At 40.7% G+C, this 13,022-nt stretch overlaps 1 protein-coding gene across 6 annotated transcripts in view; it reads left to right on the plus strand.

Annotated features, from left to right (window-relative positions):
* The window catches only part of DENND5B (DENN domain containing 5B), a 101,172-nt gene that overhangs the window by 32,375 nt on the left and 55,775 nt on the right, over positions 1-13,022 (plus strand). For 4 of the 6 annotated variants that reach the window (XM_079303418.1, XM_079303421.1, XM_079303420.1 and 1 more), the window contains exon 2: positions 10,192-10,257. The exons of the other annotated variants lie outside the window; for them this stretch is intronic. In XM_079303418.1, coding sequence (XP_079159544.1) covers positions 10,192-10,257 — 66 coding nt within the window. The remainder of the gene's footprint in view (positions 1-10,191; positions 10,258-13,022) is intronic. 6 annotated transcript variants of the gene reach the window in all.

Consider the following 13,022-nt stretch of genomic DNA (forward strand, 5'->3'; position numbering starts at 1 on the left):
AAAACTGTTTTCTTGTACAAAGCTAAGCCCAAATGAACTTTTGAACCATATCCCTGCCACATGCTAAGCATGTTTTTATTGTTTCAGAAGCTCATTTAGGGGGAGCAAACAGACCTTCTGGTCCGGGGTGCCCCAATTAATTATAAGCTATGCAACATAAGAAATCCTCCTTCTTAGGGAAAAATCTTCAGTGGCAAACCGGTCTGAGATGAGTGAACTGAGACACAGCAACTGAATGCTTTCATCACAGAAAAGACTCCTCCAGGTCTCAGAAGAAAAAGGAATCAAAGGCCCAGCCTTGCCATGTGCTTACTGGTGTATGATATGGTCTCCCTTGGCAGTGTCTGGCTTAGAACATTTAGTGGGTGTGAGATTGTTCATTAAACAGAAGAGTATTAACTACTAGCAGTGCCTTCTGGAACATCATTTTCCTAGAGGAAGGTGAAATGGTTTGGGGCATACTCTTAAGGGAGAGTAAAAGGTTAAAATAACTCCAAACTAAACAAAAAGAACACTAATTTTCTGAAAACCTGCCATCCAGCTGGGTACTAACTGAACTGGATGGGTTTTGAAAGGAGCCTCCAATGCACATCCTCAAACAGTCATTGAAATGGTTGGAAAATATGTACAAATCTCTCAAATTCTGCTATTATTATTCTTATTTATTTGATATTCTTGGCTGATAACATCCTGGCTTATGTGAGGTCTGGGCTATTTAAATGAGGTAGGGCCAGTAACAGAAACTTGATTTTCTGTAGCCCAAAACCCCTTTTATCTTCTGTCCTTCAAGACTGGTATCTTGTTCCTAAACAAATTACCACTTTGAGTTTCAGAGTCTCTCTGTTGGTCTCTGGATATCCAAAAATTGCTTTCCCCAATGAGGTTGTTATGCTTGGATTCTAGGGGAATCTATTTTTCATGCTTTGTTATAGGCTCTGCTGACAGGCAGTGGCTTCAGGCTGTTATCCTGAAATTGCCACTTCTTGCCATTTCTAATGCAAGAGGTGTTTTTTTTTAATTCAAGGCACTTGACAAGTTTGGGCCCCCTCCCTGTGGGAGCACAGATGGCAGCTAAAGGGATGCTGGAATGATTTCACTTCTACCTTGGTGATGACAAAACTGAGTTTCAGAAGAGAGTGGCAAGACTCTGCAAATCTGTTTGAACATATTCTGTGTCTCTGACAAATGTGGAAGGGATTTGATGCTCCCTGTGATATCCAGTGCTGAGTTCAGAGGTCCTGCTTGCTGATCTACACTCTCCTGGTTGATTGTTATATCCAGGGCTCCACTCCTGTCCAGATTTCAGTGTTTGGCTTTCTGCCTCAGGGCATCCTGTGAGAAGTACAGATCTGTTCTTGTCAGGGAATTGATTCTTCGTCTTCAAGTAGAAAAGCCCTTCAGGTAAATTCATAGAATCACAGAATGGTTTGGAAGGGACATTAAAGATCATCTAATTCCAACCCTCCTGCCATGAGCAGGGATGCCTTTCACTATTCCAGGTTGCTCAGAGCTCCATCTTGAACACTTCCAGGGAGAGGGCATCAACAACTTCTCTGGGCAACCTGTTCCAGTGCCTCACCACTCTCACAGTAAATTTGAACTGGTGCAGTTCCTTTCTCCATCTTAAAGACCATGTGTGGTTTCAAGTTTTGTATGTGCCTAGCCCAGGGATTTGGAGAAAGGGATGGCTTGGACTTGAAATATCCGGAGGTCTAGCAATTTCCAAGTTCATGATCTGACTTTGGAGTTTTGTTTTCTGTTGAGGATCTTTGCAAAGCTTTGTGTTACTTTTTGTTTGGAATACACTGCACTGTAGTTTCCTTACTGAACTATGATCTTTCTTAAAAGAGCACAATTTCCAAAATGTTAAATAAAAGAAAGGTTAGGGAAAGGGGAAAACTGAACTTGGATCAGGACTGAAGTCAGGGCTTTTGCTTCTACCGGTTAACACAAGGTTGCAGTTAAAAGCTTTTTCAAAGCAGAAAATACAGACTTAGGAAACATGAGTTGTTTTAGGCAATATTGATTTCCTGGCTCCTTTGACATGCCCTGACAGCTCAGGGAGATGCTGCAATGTTGTTGTTTGTCTCAGAAAGTGCAAACCTCTGTCAGAGTCCAGCTGTGGTGGGGTCATGTGGGTCTGTGTGTTGTCATTTGGGTAAGGCAGTTGCACTTTGCTCTAACCTGGAGAGGGAGCTGTACCTGTGTGGGGCTCAGGCTGTGCTGCCATTAACTCACCTGCTCAAGATCTCCTCCTGTGGGCTGCATCAAAATCCATCAACTCCTTAGGCAGGGAGAAAGCAGTGGAGAGGTGGGAAGGTGATAGGGATTAGTGCCTTTAGTGCAGGATTGTTACATCTTCCCCCTTCACTGTAAAATCAAAGTGTTCCTGACCTGAATGAAACAGGGCTCACTGCTTAACCTGCAGCCTAAAGCAGCTTTGTTGGGAAGCACCATTGTAAGAAAGGAAGCAGGAAAGGTGAGGAAGATCTCTAGATAAACACATCAAATAGTTTAGATCCCTGAGATGAGTGGCAGAAGGATGTTTCTTTAGGGAGGCAATAATTTGGGAAGGGGTTAACCAGAAGCACCACCAGAACACACAGTTCCTCAGGCTGTTTATAAATGGATACTCTGATGCTACAAAATACAGATTCAGGTTGAAGTTTCATATTTTTGCATTAAAATAAGTCACATTCAGGCTGTCATATCAGTATAAGCAGAGAATAAACCTTGCTGAATTCAAAGCCTGGGGTGAAGTCCTACTTTAGCAAGCAGCCTTTTTTCAGAGGCAAAAAAGCATATTTTGGAAGCTTTGTTGTTTTGGCTCATAAATAAGTTTAGCTAGAAGTTTGAATGTTTTGAAATTCTTTCATGACTCTTGAATTTGCAGCTGTAGGATATATGTGAGTGCTCAGATTCCTTTAATCTCATACATACATAGTGGTTTTGATTTCAAAGGGGAATTCTATTTCCCACGTGCATTGCCTGTTCTTGTGACAACTTGGAGGCCAGCCCCATTGGATTGATTGCCTGTATACATGTGAAGCCCTTGAAATATTCATTACTGTCCATTGTAATCTAACATTAGTGAATCATTTTACAGTCCTTAACAAAGAAAGCATTTTCTCATCCTGATAGTAAAACTTCAGACTTTATTTTAGCAAATATCCAGTAATACTTGTGCTCAGGTGTCCCCTGCTTAGTTTTTTGCTGACATCTGTGTAAGTGCTGAAATCTGTATTATTTGTTGTCACAATTTTTTTTTTTTGTTTGGGTCTTCCTGCTTGTGTATGCTTTCCATTTAAATATGAAAAAAAAACCAAAAAAAAAACTTCCTTAATGTAAATATTTAATGCAATGCACATAGACCTCTTAACCTTTGCATTGAGGAGACATACATCAGGGATGCTTCTTGTGTATTCTGCAAGTTGCAGAATAAATCACCACAAACCTGTCAAACCCTGAAGAGGTATGCAAATGCCTGAGTCTCTTTAATCTGACATGTGTGTATGCTGCCTGATTTGAGATGGGAATTTTAATCCCATAGGAGCAATGCAGGAACTCCTGGTGCTGCCACATCACTGTGTGGAATTTGGAGCCAGCTGGTGTCCAGGTTTAAGGACTGTCTCTACTGCTGCTCAGGCCATTTTGTGGAAGAGCCCCAGGTGCAGGGGGCAGTTTTTATGCTGGAGCTGTGTTCCTGCCAGTCCCCTGTCTTTGATGGAGAATGCACATGTATGTGAATATATTGCATGTGTGCTCTTTCTTACACAGAATAATGATCTTGAGTTGGTGGGCTTATGCTTTATAGGGAATGTTGAGTGTAGACTATTGAAACCCATCCTTAAGCACCCAAAATAACTCTCTTCTGCCTTGATTTGAAGCAGTAACAACTTTTTCAAAGCAAAATGATAATGCTCTTGGTTTTTTGCAACAGGATGTTCAAATTTAACTGTCCTACATTGCCACACCAAGACACCACTATTTTCAGTTGAGTTGCTACACCTGTGCATTGTGTTAATTCTCACTCCTTTTGCATGTACTTCCTTGCATTTATTAGACCTTGCAGACCTTTGTGCACTCACAGAAAGCCTGGGTACTAAAGTATGTTCAGCTATGGTCTGTGGCTAATCCAGCATGGCATAGTTTGCCTCATTAGGTGAAGCATTTTATTTCACTCCATAAAATCCCACTTTATGCCAAAGGAAGGTGTAAAATATGTGTGTCATGTAGAAATAACAGGAGTTGTGTGCAGTGGCCAGGAGGGTTGTGGTGTGTGTTTGAGGTGCCTCTAGAAGCCTTGGTTTGCAAGTAGATCTGTGGTTGGTGACAGCTTATGCTTATGTAAAAATTAGAGCAGCAAATATGTGCCTTCTACCTGTGTATTTTTAGCATGCCAATCAACCTGAGATCCAGGCACCAAAAGATTAGTGGATTAGTGGTAAAGAGGAAACATTTGCTTAAATGCCAAGTAATTTTAGGTTTATTCAGGTCTCTGTTCTCTGCTGCTTTCATCTCTACTAACAGGGCACTGAATAATAGGTAAGACATGCACTTTAGTTGAAAGTGGACTTTAATTTCTTACTCTCCCTTCTGTGCATCTCTCCTCTTTCAGAGTCCCACTGGCTCTCTTCAGTTTCAGGCCAGGAATTTCTCCCTGTTCCCTTTGTGGCTCTCTCTGTCTTTTTATCTTTAGGGTCTAAATACTTTCCTGAAACATATGCCATTCTTAAATGGATATCTACTGGAAGAGAGATTTTCACTGGAGTGGCTATGGAAATGTGAGGTGGGAAAGGATGAGACACTGCCTTTCATTGCTGGGCTTTGGCAAAGGGGAGACTCATAAGATACAGAGCCTTTTGCACTTTTCTGTGTTCCTTAAGAGATCTTGCTGATGGCAGTGGAAGGTGTATCCTGGGGTTCAAAGCTGGCTTGTTGGGAGACCAAGCAACCCCAAAATACACCTGAGAGAAAATCTGGAGTGTTTTTGAGGCACAAGGGTCAGGACTGCACGTGCAGAATTGCCTTCATTGCCAGGTGTCTGTGGAGATGAGTGGGACAAGGAAAGAAAGGATCTGAGGCACATGGGCATTTGGGAGCTTACCCAGAGACAATTCTGGCATTTTCAAGTGAGATCCTTCTTTCCAGAGATGCTTTGGCACCTAATCCTCCCCAAAGCATTAAGGGAAGCCAAAGGATTTTGTTTCTGGCAGCCTGTGTAGGGATCTGAACTAAATCTAGAGACATGGTAGAAATGATGCTGTGCTTTGAGTTTTCCACCTGGAATCTAGTTTGGATCCAGAAATTAGTGTTTGTCCAAGCCTTGGGATTTGAACCCTGAAACTTTACAGTGACTTGGTGATCAGTTCAGCTTTCTGTATCTTCAGTAAACATGGAAACTGGCCACAAAATTGGCAGGAGTGACAAATATAAATCTGGGGGTTTATGCTTTGTCTGAAATAGAGCTCTGCTGCAATGAATAAAACCTAAAACTGTATCTAACTAATGTAACTAATAATGGTTTACTTAAGGTTTACACAAGCATAAAGAATATTCTTCACATGGCTTACATGCACAATTACTGTGCACTGATACACTTAATGATCTCTTCTGTAAACTCCCTGACATTCTTCAGCCTGTAAATGAAGCTGGTGTTGTCTAACACCTGTGGAGATGTTCGTGGAGTAGTTACAACCAATGTATCTTTCAAGATTATATTTTTTTCCTTTTAAAAGTGTCCTAGCACTTCTAGTTGACAAAATTCCATTTTTCCCCCTAAAGCTAATAGCAACTGCATCATCCAGCATGATGTATAAATGCCTTGGTCCTTTGGTGACAGCTTTGCCCCATTTCCAAGCATCTGCAGCAATATGCTGCTCTCTAGTTACTGTGATACAGCTAGGTTGAGGCAGCTGAGAGCAATCTGCAAATTGAAATGGTTTTCAGGTAGCTCTTAATTGGAAGTATCAGCTTTTAAGGATGAATACGGCTGTGTGGGCAGCACATCCTTGTCTCTCTGCAGCTCCATTCCTACTTGCCACCCTCCTCCATCCCGAAGCTGTGGAAATTTCAAGCCTTGCCGAGGGTTCTGGTGACTTTTCAGTGTGCAGAAGGTTTTTTTGTCTTTTCTTCTAAAAGGATTCATTTGTAGAAGATGGGCTCTTGAGACTTGTTACAAGGACAGTTCCTAATTGGCAGCAACTTATTTAGCAGTTGCTCAAAGCTCCCTAAACAAAGTTTGTGCTACTCAAGGAGGTGCTTCTGCTTTATCCAATGAAAGAGCTTTGTTGGCTGAAAGAAGTTCTTTCTTTGCCTTACCCTTTTCTCATCAAGACCACATATTAACTAATTTTTCATAAAGCTTAGCAGCTGCAGCCTTTGACAGGTGACAATTGCCTTCTCATAACCTTGTGCTTGTAAAGGATGTGCAACAGAAGTAACTCACTACAGTGGGGAGGCACTTCTGAACCCACCCTTTCCAAATCCTCCTTTTGCCCCAGTAAGGAAACCAGCTGTGTAAACCTCACAGGTTTGGGCCAGCTCTTCAAAGCTGCCAAGAGGCTGTCCCTTCTCAGGGTGTTTTAAGGATCCATCTTGAGTGCCAGCATTGGGTTATAGACCTGCTGTTGGAAGAAGAATCTTCCTCAGAGCTGGGGGATAGCTTCCTTCTGGTGCCAACAACATGTGGGCAGTGCTGAGTAAAAACCAGCCATGAGTCCCTTGCATCCTCTGTGTGGCTCAGCATGTCAAGGGATAGCTCTTGGCAACATCAGCAAGGAAGGGCTTCCTTTAATCTGCAGAAATCCCAGTGTAGCATTGCTGAGTCCAGGGAACTGAGGCCTTAAGCTTGTGTGAGATGAGTAAAAAGAAGGTTAAACCCCTGGGTTTAGCTGGGTGTTCAAGCTGCAACATGAACATCTTCATGCTCTGTTGATGTCAAAGTTGTTTACTGCTGAAAATGGTCCAGGTCAAATTAAACTTCTTTCTTTTCTTGTGCTGGTTTGAAAGCTGAGCTTAATTTGGATGGGAGGAGATGTTCTATAAATGCAGCTTTGGTGAAACTGTTTCTGTCTTCAGGTAACACAGCACCTGAACCTTGCCATCCTGATGAGTGGAGACTAACAAGGGTGCATGATAGTATGTGCAATTCAGTGGTTTAAAAAAGCCTTAACTTGAAACAGTCCAGTTTAAAAGGTAACAGAACAGACTGGAATTATAAAAATAAAGCTGTCTTTAAAAAGCCGCAAAGCAAAATTTACTGGAAAATTCCCCTTTCTTTCCTACGTTGTTGCACACAAACTTAAACAGTAGTAGTACAGGGATTTTTAGGATGACAAGGTTCTACTTATTTGTGGGTTGTGGCGGGGTGTTTTTTCTTTTCCTTTCCTCCAGAAATACCAACTGTACCAAAGCAGATATTGAGACAAGACTCTGGTACTACCTCTGTCACAATGGAGTAGAGAACAAAATCTGTTTTAAGATTCAAGTCAGAAATTATATTGATGAGACTATTTCCCAAACCAGTCTGAGAATGCAGCATCATATTCTAGCACAGACATTAGATGCATTTGAACTTGGAAGATGTGCTGTGCAAAAAGCATTCTGTCTGTGAAGGGAGGTGAACACGTGAAACTGGCATTGCAGAGGGTAGGAAGCTGTTCAGACTTCACAGGGAATATGATGGCATCTAAAATACCTTTGTTTTCTTTGCATATAAGACTGCAGTAGTCAGGTGCCTGTTGCTTCAAAACCCTTGCTGTACAGGCTTTAGCATCCCACTGTGTTTAAGGACCCAAGCCAGTGTCTTATTCCTGCTTGAACATTTGCCAGTCTGCCAACATTAATGTTCTTTTGGGAGCTGAGGGCTGCATTTCAAACTCTTCAGTTTCCCATGGTTAGGTACATTGCTCATGTCCAGTGTAACTAGGCAGTTTAAGAATAATGATACATGAAACTTCAGTTTAAATGAACCTTTAATTGTTGCTCAGATTATTTTCTCTATTGGTAAAAATGCTCATTTACTCCATATCAAGTGTTAAAAAAATACAGCAGATTTTTATATAAATATGCAATAGAAAATAAAATATGCCACTTGTAAGTGAACAGGATAAGCCAAGGATCTCTGTGGCATGTTTTCCCTAGATTGGGAGCCCATAATTGTAAAGGCAGTGTGATAGTATGTGTGAATTCTATTCCTTAATTTCTAGAGAAAATAAAGGCCCAAAATATCAATAATTCCCTGTATCTGTGTGTACAGGTCTGGTTTTTATACTGTTGCTTGCTAATGCCTCCAGCCTTTGGAGACAGACTCCAAGGTAATTGTGTAGGAGCACCATGCCTTGGGCACCAGTTTATTAAAGTCTGCCTGTTCCACTGCAAAAAATCACCCAAACTGACAAGATTCTAATGCAGTTTTGATGTAAAAGGGATGGTGTAATTCATACTTGCTGAGGTAGTGGCATGTCTGTGGTTTCTTCACAGTTGGGACTTGGGGCTGTTTTAAGACTGAAAGTGTTGATGCTGTATAATGTTTTTCATTAGGCAGATAGGTCAGTATTTTAGTCAGGGACAGAAGGAAGAAATTATGGCAAACTAAATTTCTCATTTTAAGAGCCTTTTCTTCTTTATGTACACATGCAATGATTTGTTTATGTGAACAAATCTCCCTTTTAATAGAATTTTTTAAAATACTGCACCTTTTCCAAGTGTAATTAATTTGTGGCAATAATAGTGTTTCATTACATTGTATTTGTGTAAAGAATTAGACTGTACAACACAGGGCAGTGTCCATAGCTCCCTATTTGTATCATTGTTATCAATTTGACTTCCTGTGCAGGAGTTTTTACATAACTTCTGACTGTTTAGCCATGTGATTGATGACAATAAATGGTCCAACTACTGAAATGACATCAAACCAGAGTCTGTCCTAGAGCATCTGGTTATCCATTGTTTCATGGGTTGCTCCTTTTCACTCTTCCTATTGCAGGGGTGGTGGCTACCTCTGTGCCAGATTCCCCAAAACAATTGTTTCGTTTCCTTTAATTTAATACTTATGCAACTTTTTAGTTCAAGCAACTCAAAATTAGAATGAAGTAACTTAAGACACATGGGGTGGAAAAACATCATCCTGCAGATTTGAATGTGGGTTACCTTCAGGTGCCTTCTAAAGAGAAAAGAAAATTATCCTAAAATAAAAATTTGCATCTACAAACCTCCATTAAAAGAACTGTTTCCTATGCTGAGAGTTACCTTCCCAAAAATTCTGGCCTTGGCAGAGCTGTCCCTGTCCTCTACCCTGATGTCTGGATTAACAGTTCAAGTAGGACGTTGTAGTGGAACTTCTCTGAATTTCCACCTAGAGAATGAATCACCAGAGAGGTCACTGCTATTGCAACTTTAACATAAAAAAAGATTTAACTTGAGGAGGATTGTGTAATGTCTTTGTCTAGAGTGTGAATGTGACTTCTTTCTGATGAAGGAATGCCAAGGCATCTGTGAAAGCATTTTTGTTTGTCTGCAGGAGATGAGCAAACCATTGGAAGGAACCTCAGCTAGACATGCTAGCAGGAAGCTCTTCTTTTAGAAGTGGTAGCTGTTGCTGGAAGACATGAAAATTGTTCATCCAAGTTCTAAACATAGCTTGTTTATTCAAATTTTAGTCTCAAAACACCCAGTTATGAGGCAGAAATGATAAATAGAGCTGTTAGGTAACTTCAGTAAGTCCTGAAAATGGCATGCAGTACAGGACTGAAGGTGTAACAACATAGCACTATATGAAATAAAATTTCTCAGGTTTAGTTCAATGCTAGCTGAAGGACTGATATGCTTTTTCCCCTGAGTTTCTCAGGTTCTGGAAGGGCTCAATATGTGAACAAAGATGTCTTTCATAATAGGGAAAGCTGTAAAGCAGCGTGTTGTTTGAAGTACTGAGAATTTAATCTTGTTACTAATTTTGACAAGTATTTCTGCCATGTCTGTCATTGCATTCAACACCTCTATGGTAATCTAGTCATGGAAGGTTTTATTTATCATGTGGATTTACCCTTTGCCAGGAGTGGGGAGAAGAGAGATTGTGAGAGGGAATATTTAACGTCTGCTTCGTGTTTTTTCCCTTCCCCAGTACATTGTATAAATTTTCATTTTGTTCATACTTGCTTTTTTTCTATTTCTGTTTGTTATGTTGTGTAGTCTTGTACCAATATCTACAAGCAGATCTCCGTGGCAAGGGCTCAGACACTGCAGACAAAACCTCAGGTAAAGAGGGGTTAAGGATAAAACAATGATCAGGACCTCTCTATTTCTTTATTTTCAATCTTCTAACTCCTCTTGAACCAAATTAAAGATCACAGATCAAAATCAAAAGCAAAACTCTTGGATTTTTTCATTATTTTACCTAATTTAAATCAATAATTGCAAAATTTTGTTCTATTTCTTGAAGCTCTCTTGGCAGACGTGGTTCTCCAGCAAAATCCCACTAGTGATATCAATATATTGGTGGAGAGGAGACTGTGCTAGACCTCTGTGCTTAATAGACTGAACAATATCTTGCATGAGGCCATTTTAGAGGATCCTTATCTGGAAATCTGACAAGGCTTAGTTATGTGGATTTGTGAGTAGAGGGGACTGGAAGATTCAGCTCCACCAATTTCTCCTACAGACACACAAAGTTTCCTGACACCTCAAGGGAGCTTATTTTGCAGTCTAGATTTAAATAGGGATACTGGTGAGGTTCACATAGACACATACCCCCAAAAAACTTCCAAATAACTTAGATGTATAGATAGGGTACACATCCCCCTATGATTTCCTGCTTAAATAGGATCCATTAATTCCTTTACATATTGGCACACAAAAGGCAGGTTGGACACTGCCCTCCTTCTCAGGCCCCCAAAATCCACTACCATTTTACAGGCAACTCAGACTTTAAAATTTTGGAATGAAAACTGTCTGCCTTGTCCCAGTCCTCCCTTTCATATCATGTCCATCCTCTGCTGTGAGATTATGAGAACATGAGGTCAGAAATGAGAACTTTGAGTTAATGTCCTTGAACTCTGATCAGCCTCCCACTGCCATCCTTGGCATTGTGGGCAGGCATGGAAGAGAAGCAGCAGAGCAGTTTCTGCACTCCTTAAACTAACCAGCTCCTGAGCCTGACAATTAACAGCTTGCTTGCTCCCCAGCCAAGCACTGTTATTCCTGTGCCCACATTGTTTTCTCACTCACACATTGTGTATTATTTCCTTCTCGTGCAGGGTCATCCTGTTTATTTAATAAAGCTTAACACAATTCCATCTGCAGGGAGAGAGCATAGCTGGGTGTGCTGATCATTTTTAATTAGATGTAACTATCACAGAGATGATGGTCACCACGATCACTGTGCACAGTTGTGCTCCCAATTCATTCCTCTAAAGGAATAAAAGATATTTTTGTTTCTGTAGTCACAAGCATTCCTGTCCATGTTCCAGAGCTTGGAAGGAGTGACAGATAGCTTGCATTCCCTGGAGCAGAGGGTATGGGTGGAAGATGCCTCTGCCTATTTGGTACAAAGCTCTGTCATTGTGACAATTAATTGAAACAGATCTGTTTAAACCTGAAGATCAATAAATTTTTATGTAGGATCACTCTTGTGAAAGTCATCATGATTAATAACTTCATGACTCTAGATGCATTTCCCTAGTAACTGTATCCTTCATCCAAAACATGGATCAGACTTGTTTTCTAATTTTTAGCAGTCTTTTTGTTTTTGAAATGGAATTAGCACGGTTTTTTCTTGATCTAGCATCCATCGCTTCACCATTTGCTTTTAATTTGAAATGAAATGTCCCTTTAAAAACCAGCTCCTTAAAGGAAGGCATGAGTTGTTTCAGAGTACCATTAACAGGATGTAGTATCCAAATGAAATGGAAGCTGAAGCTGACACGTTTTACAAAATTTTAAAAAGTATGTGAACTTTGTTTTTAAATATCCTGAAAGCAAAAGGATTCAATTCAAACCTAATTTTTAAATTTGCCTCTGAGAGACAGCTGTCTCTGTCTGAAAGTTGTGCTGTTTGCATGGGCAGCATGCATCAAATGCAATGTTCCTGTTCATGTTCATAGTTCTGTTATGGGGCCATTAGTATTTTAGCAAATGGATTCAATTTGCAATTTGCATTTAATGCTTGGCTCACTTTAAATGTGCCTTGCTAATCCTGTTTGGAAAGTTAGCAAAGAAGCACTTACCAGCATGTGGGAGGTTTAATGAAAATTCACTGTTCATCTAGAATAACAGCAAGTAAATTCTCTCTGCCCCATCTGACTCAGCAGTTCAGAGCTACCCAGGCTAAGAGCTGATAGTGTCAGGTACCCTTCAGTCCAGATCCCTTCCCTCATGTTTGCCAAGAAGGTTCTGCTCCCTGTGGTTCTCTTCCAGCTGCTTTTCAGTGTGGAGCTGCCTGTCATGGTCCATGCCTCTCTGGTTTTGGGGAGAGTTGGGGTGATTCCTGCTAGTTTGGGCAAATGATGGCATTTCACCCTCACACACAGGCTGCTCCTGTCACATCCTTGTGTTGTTCTTTTTTCCTAAATTATGTATCTCCTCTAAAAGCTTGCCATGCTTGTCTCTGTGAGGCAGCTTTGTATGGAGAGTGCAATGTCTTGTCCTTTCAAGCTAAAGACAGGTCAGTTTACTCCAGTGTGGTGTGTGGCTCTTCTCTTTTCCCTCATGATCACTGATTGAGAGAATTGTATTTTCCCTATGTGTGTTTTACCTTAAGTTTATATTTTTCTTAAACCACTGAAGTGGTAAAATGCAAACTCTGCAGAGACTCTACAAAGGTAAGTTGTTTGTGCCATTTGCTTTCCTGGATAAAATGAATCCATGTTGTCAGCCTGTGGGGACATTGTAACTGCTGGTTTGGGGCAGCTGGATTTCTTAAAGCTTATACTTGATAGCCAAAACTTTTATTTTTGTTGTCATGAGAAAGGAAACCTTTAAAGAAATTTAAACTTCAACAGTCACTTACAGTTAGTGGTACAGAA

The sequence above is a fragment of the Erithacus rubecula genome, assembly GCF_903797595.1.
Source record: "Erithacus rubecula genome assembly, chromosome: 4".
Taxonomy (NCBI): domain Eukaryota; kingdom Metazoa; phylum Chordata; class Aves; order Passeriformes; family Muscicapidae; genus Erithacus; species Erithacus rubecula.